Source organism: Athene noctua, chromosome 2, assembly GCF_965140245.1.
Source record: "Athene noctua chromosome 2, bAthNoc1.hap1.1, whole genome shotgun sequence".
Classification (NCBI taxonomy): Eukaryota; Metazoa; Chordata; class Aves; order Strigiformes; family Strigidae; genus Athene; species Athene noctua.
Window position 1 is genome coordinate 30082995 of NC_134038.1, and position 22109 is coordinate 30105103.

At 37.2% G+C, this 22109-nt stretch overlaps 1 protein-coding gene across 1 annotated transcript; it reads right to left on the reverse strand.

Annotated features, from left to right (window-relative positions):
• Positions 1 to 629: 629 nt before the first annotated feature.
• On the reverse strand, positions 630 to 20929 carry ATP6V0D2 (ATPase H+ transporting V0 subunit d2). Its single transcript, XM_074897644.1, has 8 exons — positions 20616 to 20929; positions 13248 to 13419; positions 11190 to 11368; positions 8426 to 8505; positions 6512 to 6589; positions 3040 to 3216; positions 1588 to 1665; positions 630 to 1054 (listed from the first exon to the last, which is right to left on the reverse strand). Exons 1-8 carry the CDS (start codon positions 20743 to 20745, stop codon positions 893 to 895), a joined length of 1056 nt encoding a protein of 351 aa, XP_074753745.1. The 5' UTR covers positions 20746 to 20929; the 3' UTR covers positions 630 to 892.
• Positions 20930 to 22109: the final 1180 nt, after the last annotated feature.

Genomic DNA, 22109 nt, shown 5'->3' on the forward strand with positions numbered 1-22109 from the left:
CCTTTTTCTGCAGCAGAATTAATCTTGTCCTACTACAATCTGGCTTTAACTGTTCGCTCTATTTTTAGTTACTGATATTAGCCAGGTCCTCAAATAGCTCAGAGCTGGTGTTGTTTGTGTCTGATGTAAAACTGATACAGACTTGGCTGGTATTTTCATTCATGTTTCATAATCTTCCCTAGTGCATACATGAAGACAGTGTCTTTGGTGTGCTCAGAGGAAATATTTGAATTGCTGTGGAGTAGATCAGACACCGGTTGTTTGACACTCGCAGTGCTGCTCATGTGACCATAGAGGAATAAGTGAAAACATTTTCATGAAAATGAAGTTACTTATTTACATTTAACTGCAGAAAGGTGTCACAGTTAGAAAGGTCCGGGAAGTGCTTGGGATTCCTTAAGGGGAATCTCAGAGCAACCCTAAAGTTTCTCTCTTGTTTGTGTATTAAGTCCTTCATGCAATCTTGTATGCCATGAAGAAGACCGTAAGTGCAAGATAGAAGTAGTGGCTTAGCTGGCCCCTTGGGAAAACGATTAAATCAAAATTAAGTCATTAGAGAGCATTTCAAATGTCATTGAAATAAAGCTTGGTTCCACAAAAGAGAAATAATATGTATGTAAGACCTTGCAGGGAGTTTTTATTGATCAATTAAATTAAAATGAGCACAGTAGGGAACAAATCTACCAACAAAAACTATGAATAAGCCTATTAATAGTTCCTTATAAAGTACTCGTATCTCTAATTGCATTGCTTTTTCTTACACTGCTGTATATAAGGAGGTTCATTAATACAATTTAAAATATCTGATAAGAGTTAACTTTTGAAATATTTTTCTTCTTTTGTATGAAATAATGCTTCTTTTCAGGCACTGTAGGATTATAAGTTCTCATATTTAGAATATCGGAATGTAGTTGTTAATTTTGGTTCTGTGTCTCTGAGAAATGCACTCAGCAATCCATACAATATTCCTGCATTCTTGTTCCTTTAACTTTACATAGGCATAAAATACTCCAAAATGAAACTGGTTGTTGAATGCAAGCACATTCAGCTTTACCTGTGGAAAAGATTAAATAAGTGTTATGATAAAATATTAAAGAAGGCAAATGTGTTTTTATATGGTAGCTTTTATGATCAAGATTTCTGTGTAACTTTGCAACCATGACTATATTTAGGAGTCTCTTGAGTATAAATATAATTGAAATGTCATCTGTGGATTGATTTTGGTAATAGATTACAGCAACATTACAGGTAAGTAAAGGACAGTGGTGAAATACCTTCTTTAGTAGACTGTCCAAAAGAAATTTCATGAAGTGGTTTATATGAGATGGCTTTTGGATAGGCTATCACGATTGACAGTTCTGTAACTAGTCTTCAGCAGAATGTCCTGGGATTTATTTTATTTAAAAAGGTAAAACCTTCTATTCTGATTCAGCCAAATGTGGACAGCCATAGAAATACTGTGATTTTGAATACAAAGCTGAATGATGCAGTATAGTAGAATCAAAAGCCTAGTACCTCATTCTTGTTTTATATGTTATTCCAGGTGGGTAACTTTCATTTTGATATTTTAAGGTTAGAAGCTCTTACCTCATGTTCAAAAAATGCATCTTCCAGTGTCTTTTCTCCAGTGCCACTCCCTACACCTTCAAACACAGCCTTGTATTCCTAAAAGCATAGACAACCACCCAATGGAAATAAGGTACTTTTGCATTCTCTGCAGCACAGATACCTTACATTATTACTTTATTGATTAATCTATGTTAAGTAATCTTTCTGTACAGAAGAACTCATGTGTAGATTACAGTTCTACATAAATCAAAAATTAAAAGCATATAGTCAGCAAAAGAAAGAAAAATCACATTTGTTCTTGTATTTCTTACAGTCATTTCCTACAACTTAAGTAAATTACTGAAGGCACTAAAAGAGACTTATTGTAGAATGACACATGACCTTTCACTCCTTTGGACAAAGAGCACTGAACTTCTTGTACAAATAGTACCCATCAGAGCCAGAGATGTAAATGAAGCCAAAACCCTGAACTCTGATCCTCACATGGCTGCTGCTGCTCATTTTATTTCCAGTAGTCAGCTGGATTTGCTTTATCTGTGTTAATATTGTATCTAAATCCATTAGTCTGAATGTCATCCAGGACTATTCCGTGCAGATATATTTGACTTAATTTCTTACTTGTTACATTTCTGTGTAATTTGATTCTCTGTGTATTTGTTTTGTTTTTTTCCTGTAAAGTAGCAGTGTAGTATAGGTCTAGTACAATGGTTCCCAAATTCATCTAAATATCCCAACACCACATGAATAGTCTTGCTCTGTACCACATTGACATGGTGACACATGCCTGACATTCTGCTTACGCACAGGAACAGATGTGCATCTCCAGCTTAGTTTCTTCTGTGGAAAAAGCAGCAGACCAGACATCATTTTGAACTGTGTACCTGCCTAAACATTATAGGTAGTCAGAGTACCACAGTTAATTCAGAGAGCAAGTGTTGCAGATTGATTCATCTTTAGTAACAGCACTAGTTGCATCAATATTAACTTTATCTACTTCTTTGGTTCAGTCAGTGATTTAAAGAAAACTTTTCAGAAGGACATTTTTGCAGTACACTAGCAATAAATCAGGTCTGCACTCATCTGTGACATGAATTGTTTGGTCATCTCATTTTAAAATGACGTGCTTTTGCTCTAAAATTTTGGAGGCAGCAGCTGTGAAGTGAAACTCAATTTGGGGAGGGCAAATGAAGTAGGGAGGGCTTTGTTTACTAGAATGTGTGTGATTTGGTCTTATTTAAACACTACTGTACGAGGAAGTTTGTATCACACTAAGGTAATAATATATCTTATGTTTTCATGTCAAAGGCCTTTGATTCTGTATACATCTATATGGGATCTTTTGTATCTTCACTGATTTTTTTTCTCTCTCAAAAATGCTTTTAATTTATTTGAATTTAAAATTTTGATGACATCAAGAGATGTTAAGTATTTTTATTTTGGCTTTTTGTTTTAAGAAATTAGATTACATACTGTATAGTAATCTGCAACACACTTCACTTGCTCGTAGTCATCTGCATTGGCCAACAGATGTAAGCCTTCTGGATACAGTTTTCCACAGGTTGGATACAGCTTCTCTCGGTCATCTTTACTCAGCTCAGTGCCAAATGAATTAATGGTGATGATGAAGGCACGTCTGTCTGCCTCAAACTTAATATGGAAAACAAAGAATAAAGAGGTATTATTAGAGATATCATTCCCAACTAAAGTGGGCATATGATTTTTTTCTGGTAAGCTAAACTATGGAATCTTTAAAACTAAGTTAGCTTCAGAGCATTAGAAACATACCTTATTTTAAAAATTGTAAATCCTTATTTGCAAATATTTTTAAATTTTAACTAGAAAATCAAACAGTGTTTTGCAAGCACAGCTTTTATTCTGTGGTTTTTGTACTGAAAATATCATCTCCGTTACTTCATCATTTCCCTAGTTATTAGTTACCCAGATGTTGACAACAAAAAGTCTCCTCACACACACTTCTGAAGTTATGAAATAATACTCTTATAAATAATAATAATAATACAGGAAGCATCCAAGAATAAATAGTACTGTTCTGAGGTAACTTAGAGTGCTGTTGAGAGTAAAGTTTGAATGGAAATTCTGGGAAAAAAAGTTTCTGAATGCACATATTTAAAATGATAATAAAGTGGAGGGGGCTGTTTACTTGGCAAGTTAAAGTTTTCAAGTGTTTCAAGTAACAGTTAATTTTTAACTCATAGAATCAAAGGCTACATTTCTTCTGCCAGGTTTAGATGCCTGTAATATCTGTGTTTTCCCTGCAGCAGTAGACTAAAAGTCATTCTAATGTTTAGGTCTCAGGTTGTTCTTTTATACAAGGCAAATTTTCACTTGCCATTCTTACAGAATGAATTCTAAATTGTAATAAAAATTGGTAAATAAAATGGTAAATAAAAATAATTTACTCACTTCTGCCTGATTTAAATATATCCTTCTTGCTTGAGATCTAATTTGACTATGTTTTAATTTTTTTATTACTTTCATGTTGTAAGAACAGAATCCTTGATAATTGCAGGAAAATCTTCCAAGTGAAGCATATATGGTATATGCACATTTTAGGCAGCTTGCCAGATTTCTTATGCTGTGAATTTTTGAACTGTTTTAAGCAGAAAGGTACTCTTTTATGTTGAATGAGCAGACTGCAGTTGCAACATAGTTCTACAACTTTAGCAGTTATGCACATATTCTTAGATCCTACTTGTGTGTACTGGAACACACTGTAACAGGGAACCAGCTGCCCTCTGGCACCTACTTCAGAATAAGGAAAATGAGTAAACAATAGAGAAATAATGAGAAGAAAATAAGTGTGCTTGAAAAGATTTCTAGCTAATGAATAACAGGACCAAATTTCACTTACCTTATTGACATGAAGAGGCATATCAGCCCTAGTGAAACTGTTTTGGAAGAACAAATGCTTTAGTTTTTTAACTTGTTAAAGCCATGTAGAATCTAGCTGTTGGATTTGTAATATTTTATTGAGAAAACAGCATGCTCAGATGCAATTGCAACTAATTATGTCAGGTTTGGGGCTGACTGGTAGCTCCCAGTTTGAGAAAATTTGCAGGATTGATCCAATACCTACAGATCTCTCAATTCATCAAGTTATTGGCATGTGAGGTTTTACATAGTGAGTAAGGCCATGAGGCAGTTACTTTGTGACTTGAGCCATTCGATTGCGGCAGGTAGAGGTGGAGTCACGGGATGACATTTTCTAAGTGCTTTTGTTTCCATATGGGAAACTCCAGCAGCATGTCTGCTACTTGAGAATTAGTGTGGGGTGCTAATGACAGGCACAGCACTAGCTGCAGTGCGGTCCTGCAGTTTCTTGACAGATGCAGAGTTAAACATGCAATGTTTGTTGTCCATGGTGTAAGGGAGACCATCAGTACTTTTAATGTGGAAGGTTGGCACCGTGGCTGGTGGTCAAGGAGTTAGGTAGCTAAATACCTCAGCCTCATTCTGATAGGGTCAGGTTGGTAGTCTTACATATAAGATTACAGAATAAATAGCAAGTATTCTTTTCAATAGTTAAACTTTGGCTTTTTGTGAATTCAACCATTCGCAATCTGCTCTATGTGTGTCTTTAGATTATTAAAATAGTACAGAAAAGGAAATCTATAGAAAAGTTTATCCTTCTAGCTGATTGACATTAGATATGGATTTTAAAGAAACTTATCATAGACCAAACTGTTACCACTGGTATAAAAAAAGAATTTTCCAACATGCTTAAACTAATGTTGTAAATAATCTACTTTCAGCATGAATTTCTAGCTAAAAATGAACTTCCTGAAAAATCTGTGGGAAGTGTCTTTACCTCTGCCAGCCAATCTCTTGTTTTTATTTTTGAGAAAAGAATAATCATAATACCTAATTTCTGGTCAATTTAACCTGATGAAGAATATTTTCTTTAAAAGATAAACTGAAACATTATAGCCTGGTTAAATAAAATATGAAATTGCATTCCCTTTTAGGACATTGTTTCTTAAGATGTAATTTAGGCTCATTCTTCTTTCAGGGTTGAACTCCCAGGGTTATTATCTCTCTCCTATAATGCAAACTTTTAGTGTGATGTCATCAGAGCTCAGTGAATTCTGTTCAGTTTCCAGGGTGTAAGCTTTGCTTATCCAGAAAAAAGACTCCTGGAGCAAATGGGTGATCTGGCTCTCAAATTCTGCAAAGAATTGTGATAAACCATGTGGAAAAAAAAAAAAAATGGAGCTGAATGCTGAGAACTCAATTTTAGGAATTTCTGCATCTTTTATTACCATAACAGATACAAAAATACAATTCATTGTGCTGTAAGTAGTAGACAGGAGGACATTAGGAATTTTGCATGTATGTCATGGAAAAAATAAATATTAAACTCTTCTGAGTTGAGACAAAAATAAAACATGGAATGGTGGACTTTTCTGTATGTCACTATTTCCAAAGGTCACTCAACTCTAACTTCAAACGTTAATTTTAATAGGAGAACAAATGAATATAATAGTGCCATGAAGCTTAAAGATCATTAATTAGTAAATATACAATAATACCACAACTTAGCTATCCCAAATTTGATTTGAGCTACAAGGTGTAAGAATAATCCTTTTTTTTTTTTTTCCTACATAATACAGAAAAATGCTAAGGGGAAACAGTTTGAGATTAGCGAACCATTTATTCTGTTCTGATCTCTGTTATAGAAAAATATTAACTGAGGCTAACTTCTCCCTGGTAATGGACTAGCTGCTTCTCTAGTCAAGAGGTAAAAGTCATCTTAGAATAAAGTCTTCATTATATCTTAGAAAAACAGTTATTATTCAAAGGAGAAGCAAACATGTGACAGATAACTTTGCAAATGGAGAGAGAAGGAGTGGGAAAAACAAAGTAACCTAATTATGAAAACATTGTGGAGTACTTTCATGTACAAAGACTGAATTTTCCTTACCTCCAGAATAGGTCTCATTATTTCTGCTGTAGTCCCACCTTGTTTTTCACAAAATTTATAAAATGCCTCAAGATAAGACTACATGAAAGAAGAAGAGAAATATTTTAAATGCTACTTAAGGCCTGAACTAGCACAGTACTTAGTCATGAACCTCACTTTTAAATACTTTCATCCACTTTGATAATCCTGCCTATGAATTTAAATTCATGTGCTTAATTACTTTCCTGGATTGAAAGTTGAAATATTAAATGCAAATGTCTTACTATTACAATATAGGTTCAAATGTTTTCAGAAATTGTTGTAGAACAAATACTGTGTTTTCTTTGCTCTCTAAAGAAGGAAGTTGTTGAGCTCCATTGAGCTTCCACTGCATAATAAGCAGATGGCTGAAGGAAACTGCATTTATAGTGTGGAGGAGGGGCTTTGGGAATATGCCACGTCTGTTGGGCCAGCACTATGAGGATACACAAACTAATCCCTACTGCTCTACCCTAAACCCTGGATTAGGACAGAACAGCAAACAAAGCTTCCGTAATACGGGTCGGCAGAGCCCTCTAGTCTGTTAAGGATTCTGGCCTTCACACCCATTTCAAAATACCTGTGGAGGAAGGATGCTAAATATCTCAGAGATGCTGTTCCCCCTGCCTCTCCATCCCCCAAAATACTGGTTTAGGAAACATTTATGTTATCAAAATGCATTTGGTACAACTTCACACAATCTTGTTAAAAGAAGCTGTCATTAACTATGCAATTAAGTGAATTTTAAGTAGAGACATCTCAAGGGAGATCTGCTGCATGGGATTATGTGTTAGGTTCTGTACAGTGCTATCTGATAGTAGAGCTGAAACATAATTGATCGCACTGACAGCTGAAGCAGAGAAAGGATCTATTAATAATTTAGGAGTGTTTGCAGAATGATCCCCCTGATACTGAAGAGTGAGAAGAGAAAACAAAACCCCAGATTTAATAAGTATAAATATATGGACATCCACACAGGGTATAAGAATCAAATCTATATGTTATCAAATGGAAAAAGAGTGTCTAGTTTAGTAGTACTGTGAAAGAATTGAGATATTCGAGCATGTTGTTTTGGCTGATGTTGTTTTGAATGAGATGAAGTAGCAGAATAATTAAGAATCAAATATTGCCTTGGGAATTTATAAATATCATCTGTAAGACAAACAGAATAATTTTTTTCTTTCCACCTAGTGCAATCAGATCACTGTAACAACACTTCCTGCAGTCTGGGGCAGCCACTGTGAAAGAAAGATAACAAAGAATTTGGAGAGAATATGTCAGAGGAACAATTAACAGGATAAAATATGTATAGCTTTTAAAGAGACCATCCTAAGAGTACAAATATTAGCACACAGGTCAGTAAAGTACTTTGAAAATGCAAGTACATTAGATACATATCCTAAATGTATATGCTAAAGAAGAAAATTATACAAAACCCTTAAGAAAAAAAATGTTAGCTAGACTCAAAGCAATTAGACCTTTTCAAATCACATCTACCTTTTACAAATAAAAAAAAATGCTAGACAAAAACCCAAAAGCCTGTGTAGGCTCACTTAGGAACTAAGAGTTCTGTGGCATTTGGTGGATAACAGAGGTATTCATAAACAATTGGATCTGGATATTAGCATGACAGCAAAAGCATTTTCATTAATGAGATATTAAATTAGAATTTGGATGCAGACCTAAAATTTGAAAACCTTCCAAACAGTGGAATAGAAATGAAAGGAGCTGGATCTGATTCCTAAACTTGTAATCAGCCAGGTGACCTTAGACAGCTTGCTTTATCTCACCATGCTTCTGTTTCCCCATCCATAAAAAAGGGTTAATGATGCTGACCTCCTTTTCTGACACACTTTGAAAAACCCCAAGTATTATCATTATGTTGCAAGAACTTGCCTTATACAGTTTGTTGCGCATGATTTCAATGTTCGTTTCATCCAGGTCATTTTCAGACAAGCAGTCTTGAAAGAAAGCAGCTGAAAGCAGAGTTTATTATATTGCAGTATAAATCTACATGCTGATAATATGCATCTCTTATCTATTGCTATTTACCAGTCTGTGAGGAAGGATCTGAGGTTTCTGTTGAACAAGAAAGAGTGATATAACAGAGAGGAAGAGAAATCCTCTTGATTTTCCCCTTATCCTCCTACTGTCTCCTTTTTAATGAGAATCTGCTGTGAGGGGAATCAATCAGTGCTGCAGCCAGAGTCCACATCTTCAGAGAGAATCAGATGGGAAATGCTAATAAAAGCCCTAATCTTCTCTGAGTATATGGTTTGAGCATTAGGGAGATTTTCTAGTGAGGAACATGAAAGATCATTTTTGTCTTAAATCATGCAGGTATACCACCATTTTTATGGAGAAACCTCCTTCCTGTTTTCCCTCTTCCTCTTTGGGTATGTCTGTAAAGGGGGAAAGGCAACAGGTTGGAACTAGTAAGGGGCACAAGCTTTGACCTTGACCATTTGTGCTTCCAGGTCCTCTGCAGAACTGGCTCAAGACCAAGTTTTTGAACAGGGAGGGAGAGGATGAAGTTCATTTGTGCAGCTGGACTGCTTAAAAATACTGTATTCATAACTGACAAAAGTATGCCAATCCCTCACTATTCCCAAGCTATGCCAGTGAGGCAGGCCAGTGCTGCATGACAGAGTGTTGTCTCAGAAAGCAGCAGTGAGAGATGGTACTTACAGAGGGTATGTGAGCCTAGCAGTGTTTTGTAGTGCTCTCCCTTCCTACTCATCCAGCATCAAGATTTTGCATGAAGAACATTAGAGACCGTAGCTCTGACAGTTCCCTTTAGTATTGTAGAGCCCATGAATTTGTCCCATCTTTTTAAAGATCTGATACTACTCTCTGCTTTTACAAACTTGTTTAGCAAAAAAAATTCCAGATATTTACTACCAGCTGTGTAAAAACGGTGTTTTGTTTTACCTGTTTAAAAACTAGTTTTGTACTGGGATTTGGCCTTCTAAATGATTTGGGAAGCAACACTTCGTAGCTCACTGTGGACAAACTGCTGCCCTCAGGACTTGGTAAACATTGCCCATCTCTCTCTTCAGCCTTGTGCTCTCCAGAGTGGAGCCTTTTTAGTCTGTCCACACATGGCAGCGCTATCCCCTTGTTCATTTTAGCTGTCCTGCTCTGTATATTCTCTGATTTCTCTGCACGGGGTGTTGGTGCCCAGGTGCTGGCAGTGGGGGCTGCAGGGCCTCCGTGAGGGGAGGCGGGGGCTGCCCCATGCCCTTTCCAGCCGGCTCCAGTGGACCCACTGCAGGGCACAGCTGAGCATCTCTGCCAACCAGGTGGTGCCTCTGGGAAAATATATTTAAGAAAGGGCAAAAAATGCAGGATGTAGAGAGGAAGAGGGAAAAAATTTTGAGAAAGAGCAGAGAGAGCACCAAGGTCAGAGAAGGAGGAGGAAGTTGCTCCATGGCTCTGGAGCAGGTGCTGCCTGCTGCCTGTGGAGGACCTGCGCTGGAGCAGATACTCCCGACAGGAGCTGCAGCTGGTGGAGAGCCCACACTGGAGCCGACGGTAAGCGTGTGGAGGAAGGAGCCACAGAGAGTAACCTCCATGTAAACTCCCCCCACTCCCTGAGCCACTCATTGCCTCTCCAAAGGGACTGAGTGTAACATGCGGTGATAACAAAAGGGCAAAGAAGAGGAGCCTGGAGCGAAGGAGTGGCAAAGGCAGGAGAAAATGCATTTTCTCTAAGCGTGTAAATGTTTCTTTCTTTTCTGTTTGTTTCCTAATGCCTGGGCCAGTAATTAATTATATATGTATTAACAATAAATCAAGTTAATTTTCCCCAAGTTGAGTCTGTTTTGCCTGCAACAGTACTTCATAGGTGATCTCAGCCTACGAGCGCCTTTTTCTCACTGTTCTCCCCGCATTGTGCTGGAGGCAGGGTTGGGCAAGTGGCTGGGTGGGGTTTGGTTTCTGTCTGGAGCCAATCCACCACGCCTGCTTGAGAAGCAGAACCCACAACCACTCACAGTACTCAAGATGAGGGCACACAGTAGTTTGATATATGTTCAAATCCATCCAGTTCCATTTTATTCTCAGTAGCCTTCCCAACACTGTCCCACAGCTTGTTAGTTTTTGTTTGTGCTGGCTGCTGTAGCACATTGAGCAGAGTTTCATCCACATTTCAGAATGTGACATTCCCAGCCTTCATACTGTTTTGCTTTTAGATTTAGTTCTTCAAAATAGGGATTTTCTTTGTGTTTGAATCATGTCCAAATCCCAAGAGGGAATCTAGGTTCTACCACAACATCTAACATTTATTAGTAACTGTTTTTTTCTTGAGTGAGGAATAGGCAAGATTTCATATTACTTTTTTTAATTACAGATGCAGGTATTGAAATACAAATCTAGATGTTCTAAACTGGTGGGTACTTTGTGTATAAAAGATATCATTGCACTTGTTGAGTAACATGTTTTCTTTGGGTCTCCTACCCAAGGTTAATATAGAAGCTGTTAATAAATGTTACTAGAAAATGGCCTGAACACCACTTCAGAAGCACTTGATCTACACTTCATGTTTTGCGTTACGAAAACACAGTATATCCAGTGGAAAACATGCTATTCCCTCTGAGGTATTCTAAAGAATACAGGATGAGTAGTTTCAAGAAACAAAGAAATAATTTAGTGTTCCTACCTAATGGTGTGTCAACCAGAATTGCATTGAACAGCTCAGTGGGGTTTGAGGCAATGCTGACTGCTTCCATTTGCTCAAAGCTCCCCAGTGGGTGGCACTTGGGAACAAGTTCAGCTATGGGCCGCTGATGTAATGTGCCAGTTATTAAAAGAATTACGTTGTCAATCATATAGCTGTATCTATATTTGAAAGAAAAAGTAAAAGAAATTTATCTTTATAATGAATTTTCCTTTGAAAAAATACAAACCCAAGATTTTTTAAAATTAGTAACAATACTAAAGTCAGAAACGACTACAGTACTTGCAAGTTTGTACGTTCACTCAGTATCTATGTCTCATCAAAAACAAACAGAAGTTTTTAAATAGCAAGTAGGTAACACAATACAAGTTTTAAACCACATGACTTGTTTGGAAAAGAGACACTTTTAAAGAAGGGGAAACTGAAACGTGAGTGTAATAAACATAACAGCTGTGAAATGTAGATTCACTATAACACGTAACAATGAGTGGTACCAAAACATAAATCACCTGAGCTAAAAGCTTCTCTAGTTAGTAATTTTATTATAATTTCGTATAGACTATCTAGAAGAGAAGAAATGCATGGGAATCTCGGCACTAAAACTGCAAAGTTCATGCAGATGGACAAGTCTTAGGGCTTTCTTCTCAGCTTTAAAAATCCTTCTGTGAGGAAACTAAGAGCAGGTTCTCACAGATTTCTTCTTTATCGCTAAACGTTTTCTTTTCAGTAGAAGTTTTCTATCAGCTTCTTACTAGTTTTACAGGCATAAAGGCTGATAAGAGTTTTGTTAGTGACTTGGAAATGGGAAAGCTATTCCTTTGGGACGTTTGTAACAAAGATGCCAGTCTTCAGCTTGTGTTGTTCCGTCAGAACACAGAGACATATAGGAATTAATATGATCTCACACAAAATCTGTGAGGGGGCTCGAGGATTTGGTGAAATGTAGTTCAATGAGTTAATAATTGTGTATTAAATATCTTAAAATATTGTCTCCATTATTAGAAAAACAACAGTGTGCAGAGTTTGTGCATACACATGTACACATGCATGTCAATCAGTGTGAGAAATGCGTTGCCATAATTTTCATATTTTCACTTTCATTTCCCTGAAGCAAAATGTAAACATTGTATGCCTACATGTCAGTCTTTAAGATCCTGTTGATATATTAGCCTAAAACTGGTCTGCTACACTTGACCAAAAAAAAACAAAACCAAAAAACCACCACTTTATTTTGCTGTTATGAAAAAAATACTCCTTGAAAGTAAGCTGAGCAGTCTAGTGTTCTTGTTATAATATATTAAAAAGATAAGATCAAGGGGAATAAATAGTTAGATAAGATATCCTGATGACATTTCAATAATCCATATTGTTATACTGTTATAAAGCAGATAGCTGTTCTTAAAATTAAGTAATTAATTTACAGTTTTATCTGTTTATGATTATATTGAGATCAGAACTTTCTCATCATCTGGCATCACACAGTACTTGTGCTTTTTAAAAAAGCTACTTGGATGTAAGTATCTTGCAATATGTAACATAAAGTTCTTCTGGTTTTAATGTTCAAATGGTATAAAAAGTATGGTAGGGGTATGATGTGTTGTCTTACCCCCTTTAAAAAAATCTCGAACTTGCCACATACCTAGGAATTAACTCATTGCCCTGTACAGCATGAAATTGCTAATCTTGCATGAGTCATCCCCTTAAACTTAAATTTTGCAAGTTCTCTGACTTAATTTGAAAATTATAACCATGATATTTGAAAATTATAACCATTTTTCTCAGTCTCTACCACTTCTTTTGCCACTGTACACAGAAAAAATCTACTTGTGTTCTTTGAAATTATTTGCAAAGACAACAGCTCTTCATCTATATACATTTCAGAACTCATATTAATAAAGTATGTAAATGTTGCAGTATCAAAGTAATTTTGCTATTTTTGAAGCTTAATAGAAATTCCAGTACAATGTGTTCTGACTGTTTTAACTTGTAAGTGCTTTTTTGTTGAGTCTGTGTGGTAAGCTATGTGGTAACATTACTTACGTGATAAAATTCAGAAAAGTGGCAAGTGGTTCAAAAGCATGGTTTCTAAAGTAATGAAATTCTGTGAGTAGTTTTGCTTTCAGTTTATCATCGATGGTGGAAATAGTGAGAGGGCCAGTTTCATTTGCCAAGAAGTTGCCATAGTCTGTAGTCTGTAGATGTAACTTCAGATCTGGAATTAGATTCAGAGATGATCATGAGAATAAACTGTACTTATTTTCTTCACAAGCCAAATAAAAAATATTTCAAATGTTAATTTCTATTTTCATATTAAGCATCTGATCATACTCTATTAAAAAGTTTTTGGCACAGATTTAATACAGAGTGAATGAATAATTAATGCAAATTTGTACTGCCTACCAGTAAGACTTACTGCATGCCACAGAAAAGCACAAATAATTTGTGCTTTTTCAGAAGTTTCACCAGCAGCTTTCATTTCCAGCCACACCTGGCACAGTGTTAATTACTGCTGTCCTTTGACTCCTCTCAATGAGGTTTGTTCAATGTTTTGATTTCACCAGTTTGCACCATTATAATACTTCAGTTTCTTTGTCTCCTGCACTCCTATGGACTGTTATGCATCAATAGGAATCATCCTTTAACTTTGCTAAGATCTTAAATCTTCATATGAAACATATAAATCTCAGGTAAGACTGTAATCCTATGTTATCAGGCTGTCTGAAGAAGAGGAGAGAGCACATCTTGCCTGGCTCAGATTCTGGGCTCCAAATGGCTTCTGCAGTGGAGCACTTGAAAGGGCAGAGTTACACTCTCTTAGCATTTCTGGTTTGGCTTTGTCTGATTTATGGCTGCAACTACCAGATCCTAAGAAGCTGTTCCAGAAACTTGGGTTATCGTGACATATTCTGTCTGAGCTCCCAACCCTGGTAACTGAGGAAAATGGGTTGGTTAGACAACAAAGTTGAAAGAAGCTTTTGTAACATCAAAGAATTAATTGGACAAATTTCCTCTGCTAGCCATTTTGCCATGAAGCAAGAGAAAGAATTTGAATCATTTCTTATTGTTCAAAGCAGTTTAACGTTTCCTTTTAGAAAAGGCTCTGCTATATTGCATAATTATGTTCAAATCCTATATTAAAACTATTATAAATTATAGATTGGGATAATGTTATATGGTTTGGGCATTCATAATGATTTGATTTCCAGATAAAATCTGAAGTGATATTTAGAGAAAAGAACAACAACATTCCTACTGACTGAAATAAGGCTGTACCTGTACGAGAAGTCAATATGCAGTTAGTAAGGTGTGCATTTATCAGTATAGCAGCTACTCTTTCCTATTTCCTGATGTTTATACTTTCTTACTATGCAAAAAGTTTGCCTACAATGAGACTTAAAGCAAAGGAACTAGTACACTGTAAATTCAAACTTCCACGTCTAGGACTCTAGCTTACTGAGACAGATACAACTCTCAAAGTTTTCTATGCAGGTTGGCTGCCATTCAAGCTCATTTTAGCAATTACAGAATCATAGAATCATAGAATGGTTTGAGGTGGAAGGGACCTTTAAAGCTCACCTAGTCCAACCCCTCTGCAATGAGCAGAGACATCTTCAACTAGATCAGGTAGCTCAGAGTCCTATCCAACCTGACCCTGAATATTTCCAACCTCTCTGGACAACCTGTTCCAGTGTTTCACCATCCTCATTGTAAAAAATGTCTTCCTTATATCTAGTCTGAATATACTCTCCTTTAATTTAAAACCATAACCCCTTGTTCTATTGCAATAGGTCCTATTAAAAAGTCTGTCCCCATCTTTCTTGTAAGGTCCCTTTAAGTACTGAAAGGCCTCAATAAGGTCTCCCTGAAGCATTCTCTTCTCCAACATCCCCAACTCTCTCAGTCTTTCCTCACAGGAGAGGTGTTCCATCCCTCTGATCATTTCTGTGACCCTCCTCTGGACCCACTCCAACAGATCCATGTCTTTCCTGTACTGAGGACTCCAGAACTGTATGCAGCACTCCAGGTAGGCTCTCACCAGAGCAAAGTAGAGGGGGAGTATCACATCCCTTGACCTGCTTGGCCACGCTTCTTTTTATGCAGCCCAAGATATGATTGGCTTTCTGGGCTGCAGTCGCACATTGTCAGCTCATGTCCAGCTTTTCATCCACCAGCCTTCTTATCCTTCTCTGCAGTGCTGCTCTCAGTCAGTTAATCCCTCAGTGTGTATTGATACTGGGGGTTGCCCTGACCCATGTGCAGGACCCTGTACTTGGCCTTGTTGAACCGCATGAGGTTCACATGGACCCACTTCTCGAGCTTGCCCAGATCCCTCTGGATGGCATCCCATCCTTCAGGCATGTCAACCACACCACTCAGCTTGGTGTCATCTGTAAATGTGCTGGGGGTTCACTCGATCCCACCCCGATGTTGTTGATAAAGATATTAGACAGTACTGGTCCCAGTACAGACCCCTGAGGGACACCACTTGTCACTGATCTCCTTTTGGACATTGAGCCATTGACCACTATTCTTTGGATGCAACCATCCAGCCTTATCCACTGAATGGTCCATCCATGAAATCCATATCAATTCACATCAATGCATTCTTGGATATGACAGCCTTACTCAGCCAGCACTCTGAAACTGTTAGCATTTCTCTATATCTTCCTGCAACAAGCTGAATTTATGCTGCCAGTGTAAACTAATTGCTTCTTAAAATGATATAGGTGATCATGACAAAAGAAGCAGAGGTAATTGGTCTTTCAATGATCAGAGCCGGATACTAGGAAATAGTCATAGTTTCAGTAGACGCTTCCATGTAGAAAGAAGAAAGAGAATCCAAGTATGAAAAGAAAGAATCACTTAATTCAAGAAAGAGAGAAAGGCAAGCAAGATTAAGAGATTCATTGAATGCAGAATTATGCCCAGAAATTAGTCTAAATATGTAAGACAAACTTTTTTAAAAAGCAGTAATATTTTCATCAGATCTACGTTCCTGTGAAAACTTATAATTTTTACTTTTTTTTTTTTTTTTTTTTTTATACTTTTTCATTGCAAAGAAGGTAAAAATACTTGGCATATGGTGGGATTAGATAATACTACCTTGTTATATGCAGAAAGCTGAATTCCAGCTTTCCTCAATTCCTTTTCAGATGAACTACTGATACCTACTTAGAGTCACACTTTGTAAATGCATTTCAAGCACAGTGGTTTTGCAGGGTTTAGTACCTGAAGCAGACTGTAAAACCCAAATATCAGCCCCAAGTATTGACCACTGTGAAATGTATTTATCATCATGAGATGAGCAGAAACCAAAAATGATGATTGGAAGTAGTTTGACAAGACTGCTTTACCTTCCTCACTTCTCTGATTGATTGAGTGGCTTCAGAAACCCTGTGCTAATGTAAGGCATGAAAAATATTAGCTATAACACATTAACCAGCCCTATCTGGCTCTCAAAAGCTATGGAGGAAATATATGCCCAGGAATATTGGATTTACGACCCTGTTAGTTCCACAGCCTCCTTTATAGAAGTATTTCTTCTAACTGATTTAATAAATTCCAGCATGCATACTTCATGTAAAAAAACAATATTCTACACTATCTCATGGTCTTGGCCAAAACAACTGAGAAAATCATCATCCACAAGCTCAAGGCCATATAATATAAATCAGAAATGTCATAATCAGAGTTCACATCATGACAGAGTTCAGTGAAGCTCAGAAACTTCTCTGCTGGTCTTAAATTATAGTCTTCTGATTGCTGTTGTCATAAATAAGACCCGGGGACTAACACAGTCAGAGACTTCTAGTGGTAACATGACCTGATGACCTGGCAGGAGTAGATGGCAGAGCATTACAGGAGCCTTCCTGTTCACCAAAACTTTTTAGTGATGGTAGCTGCTCCTTTTCTTAGGCACTCTTGGAGGCCTACACAAGACCCTGGGTTTTTCAGCGTGTCCACAAGATCCCTAAGAGAGAAAATTCCTGTATTTCAGCTGTCAGTATTATTGACATCCATCTGTACTGTGTATTTCCGCATTACAATTATATGCAGAAAAATTATATGTAGGAAATGTATGACTAAATATTTACAACTGAACAGCAAACAAACACAATTAACAGTATGTCTAAATGGAATTAATGCACAGGGGGAGGCTAGTTTAAGATGTTAAGACAGGAATGATGCTGCTCAGAAAGGGGCATTGCAAGAACTTGAAGGAAGTGTTAACCTGGTCTCTCAGCATATCTCATCATGGTGTCTTGTCTGACTCCTCACTTTAATAGCCAACTACGCCCAGTTTTCAGTTACACTGTTATTTCAGTGTCTGCCTGCTGGTGTGTCCTGGCTCTGGCAAGTTAAGTGAACTTATTTCAGTGATGGTGGGAGCAGAGTTGGGCTGCTTGTCCTTCTGTGACCTAGTCTCCCTTCTAGAGAGCAGTAGTCTTTTCATCACACAGGGAAGTAAGGAAAGAATAAAGCACTGAATTTAAACTGCCCCCCCTCTCCCCATATTCTACTTCAAAGACTGTCAGCAGGGTTCCTCTGGGAATCCCGTTCCCCTGAAACAGATGATGACATAGAGCCAAACTAGTAGCATGCCATGTTGCAGGGGATTCAGCCAGTGTTGCAGCCCACATGGTAGCTCCATGGAAATGATAGTAATTTAAACAAGCCCAAAGGGATGTCTCAGTCAAGCTGAAGACTTCTGCTCTCTGTGTGGCCCTGAACTGAGAGGACACAGTGCTATCATAAATCAATTAGCATGCTCTTGTTTTCCTTCCCTCTCACTGTTTTACTTTATGAATATCAAGCAGAGGTAAAGCACTAACCTACAGCTTTTCTTGTGGTTCTTCTGTACTGACATTATGGTTTCCCCTCTAGAGATATCAAAACCACTTTGAAATTAAATGATCTTTTTGATTCTATTTATAGGTTACTTAGGGTGGTTTTGATTTTGTTTCTGCTTGTTTGTTTTAGCATATTTATAACATTTTTAACTTAGGACAGTTTTTGTGGTGTGGTACTGTGCCACAGAATGCAGAATGTGGTGTATTTATTAGATTTTAATGTGAAGACATGAACTGAAGGCACTACTGGACAAGCGCAATAGTCCTACAGTACAAATCCGCATGCTGGATCTTTTAATTGGAAACAAAAGAAAATGTACACATAAAGCTCCATTTTTTAACTTTAAAGGTAAAGAGTGTGGTTTTGGTGCACTGTACACTCATGGTGCAAGTTCAACAGTAAAGCATCCCACATGTGTAGAGAGAGAAGTGTATTTAGCCACATGTACAAATGCAACACCTCCCATATTTTCATTATAAATCATACATTTGGTAGATAACTGGTGGGAGTCTGTTAGCTGTCTAAAAGAAGTAGAAAATGTTATGAAGGAGAAAGAGGTGTAGCTGAATAGAGAAAGAAGGGAAGTGATCATGGGTGGTAGAGATGTGCTTGTAGGCGTGTTGATGAAGGCTGCTGCTTCTGTTGCTGAAATAATTTGCATTCTAAAATTGAATGAACATTAGAAAGAAGAAGGTTCAAAAATAAGTCATTGTTCTTTCTACTATAAATCTTACTTAGAAAAGGATTTTTTCTCTCTATTGTGATCTGTCCATCTGTTGCATGCTCTTGGTAATGTTGAAGGTCTATGTATCTCAGAAATGTTTGAAAATCACTTCCTGGTTGTAAATAACTTTCTCGTAGTGTGATTTTAGATAGTTTTTCTTAATGATTCTTAGCTTAACGTGAGAGAGTATTCTTCTGGGAAGGATGAAGAAAATCCTTTTTTCTTGTATGTTTTTAAAAATATTTAAACCTGTGTATTTTCATCTTATTCAGAAGTAACCAGGATTTAAGGTTTTTCTTTTTTTCATGGAGCCTTTGATGACATCATTTATTGAGCTCCCCTGCAGAGACAAGTGGAGTAAGAGCAAGGTTTAATAATTCCATCATTCTGTCCTTTCTGTCTTTTATAGATGTTTGAAGCTCTATTAGCTTTTTCTGAAGTCTGTGTATTCATGGAGCAAGACTTACACAATAAAATACAGTATCAAGAATGTCTGTAAAGTCCTTAAGTTGCACAGATCGCAACTGCTGGTACAAATAGTTTACAGAAACTGTCGATTTTGTCCAGTGACATAAGGAATATATTTCAGTTCTCAGAGTAAGTGTATACATGTCTTCTATGTCTAAACTGCCATTGTATGAAATGAAGAGCTGTTAGAGCTCTCCAGCTTATCAGCTGAAGTAGGTCCATACACTTGGACAGCTGAATAGTCCCTAGATCCCACTCATTGTACTGACTATCTCTTCTTTAACTATGAGAGGAACTTTATCCTGCTGACAGGTAAATAGCTACATGTATCTATTTAAATGTAGTCATTTTAATCTGCAAGGTGAATGGCAAGCTACCTTCCCAGACTTAAGTTGTTACTTTATTTATAGTTCAGAAAGCCTCAGAACTCCATTGTGTATGGGAATCATCAGGTTCTGCACTTCTCATTTCCCCAAATGCATTACTGTATACACAAAGAAATCAGTGCTTAAAACAGAGTAAGCTTATTATTTTTTCTTATTCCTTTTTGAAATTAATCTAATAGGCTCCATGTTATAGAAATTATTTCAGTGTACAATCATAATTTTTATATTGAAGTCAAGGAAAGAAACTTTATGTTCCTTTAGAAGGGTGGTTGTTTTTGTCTTAAGTTTTTTTCCTGCCAAGTGTCTAGAGGTATGTCATATGATTTTTTGTACAAGTCTGTCTTCATCAGGCTGTGACCAGTCTTGACCACAGAAATCTGTTATGGAAACTAGTGTGTGTTCTCTTTATTACTGTGGCAAAGTCACCTTGAAAAAAGCTTGCTTTTTTTTTTTTTTTTTTAAAGCTTGAGCATAGTTTCGTTTTATTTTTGTGAAGTTTAATTTTCTCTTCCTGGTAAGTAGAATGTCCCCCACTGCCCTAAAACTCATGAAGTGATAAAGTACTAAAATTATGCCTTTTATACAGAAATGCAGAGCCAGACAGTGAGCTTTTAATAAGATTTTGGGAACTATTTTATCCAGCTGAAATTATATGAAACTTGAACAGTTCTATAGTGTGGTTAAAATCTGTGAGAAGGTTACCAGTCTCCATAGGAACTCTGTGGATGAGATTTCCAAACCTTATCTGTAAACTACAAAATCCCATCATCTGGACTGCTTTGCAAATCAGTCTGTACAATCCTAAGGTAATTTCTATGGAAAGCTATTAACTTAAATATGAAAACGTTTTTTCAGAGGATATCAGGGTTATCTCTGGCTTTTAAGATAAGTTCTCAATACTTTAGTCTTTTACCTTCCCTTCTTCAAAGGTCTAAGCAACAGTATTTCTTCCTAAATAAAATAAATCAGCAGACTTACCTTCCAGTGTCTCACACTGTGCTAAATTGACATAGTCCGCACTTGTCAAGATCCCAGCTTTGAACCCTCGGACCAGACCCTCCAAGTAACCATGGTCCACATTGAAGTAAAATTCTGAGTATCCCGGCATGGAGAAAAGGAGATTTAATCTCTCTGCTGGATACTTGATGGTACTGAATATCTGCCACCAACTGTTTTCCTCCTCTTTGGAAGGAGTGACAAATAGTCACTGATTTCCTGCCAGACTATGATTGTGTTTTACCAACTGGTTTCTTCCTGTTTCTTGCTCCTAGTGTAGATCCAGTATAGTTGATGCTTACACAACAGCCAGCCAGCAAATCCAACTCCCTCCTGTCAGAGCCAGAAAATGAACCTATTATTGATGAAAGGGAAGCCAAAAAGGAAGTATAAGATTTAACCACTGCTTACAAGAATGCTCTGTACTGATTGGAGAATGGGAAAGCATGTTACAAAGCTTGATGGCATTTTTGCATTTCTTAAATGTATTATAAACAGGACTTTATCTGTGAATACATACTGAAAAATTATTTCTGCGCTAAAATGGTGGGCTGCGGTAGAACATAGCCTATTCAAGGAATGTAGATGATTTTTTAGTGTCTCTTTTGGTTTTTAACATTTTGACTGCTGGAAATTTTCTGCTGTTCATCTCTTATTAACAAATCTGTATATGAATTATGAAAACCTTCTAATAATTACAGTGAATATTCGATCATGCCCGTAGGTGAAAGGTCTCTTAGGAGATTTGGCTTTCATTAGCCTTTAAAGTGAGTGTCCAGAACTTACCTCAGAACTATAGTTTGTCCAAGTTCCAATCAAAATACTCTGGTTATATTTACTAAGATGTGGAAATAACTCATATATTTCCTCTTACAGAATAAAGGTGATAAAAATAGGGGTCCTGATTTCAATAATGCAAATTTAGAGCCTTTTTAGACTTTCTGATTTTGATTCAGTTGAAACTCAAAACTGCTAAATCTATCCATGCCTTTCATACTGAACTGTTAAGTCCACTGCCTTTCAAATTTAGGTGCCCCAAAGCTGACAGTTCAAAGTGGCTAGGCTTCTGTAATCAACACAAGAAGTTTTTTCCCCTAAATTCACTAGCATATGCAACACGTCTGCAAGCTTTGCTGGAAGGGAAAGTCTTATCTCACACTAGGTGATATTTAGATATGTAGTTAACTGGAGCTCAGGAATGTTGCAATGAGGTGTCTGAAGACTGCTGCATGATTGGTGGGTTAACACCAGCAACAGAAACTACAACAGCTGTCTGCTATCCACATCTCAACACTGACACTCAGTTCAGTGCTTTGAGCACGTTTGGTATATTGTGTCAGCTGAAGACATGCGGCTTGGCTTTTCTATTGACCCCTTGTGCTGAAATGTGGCTGCAGTGAGAGTTGTGAGTCGGCAGCCACAGGGACGAGGCTGTGACTACAAAACTTTCTCCCCTATCCTGGGAGCTGAGAGACT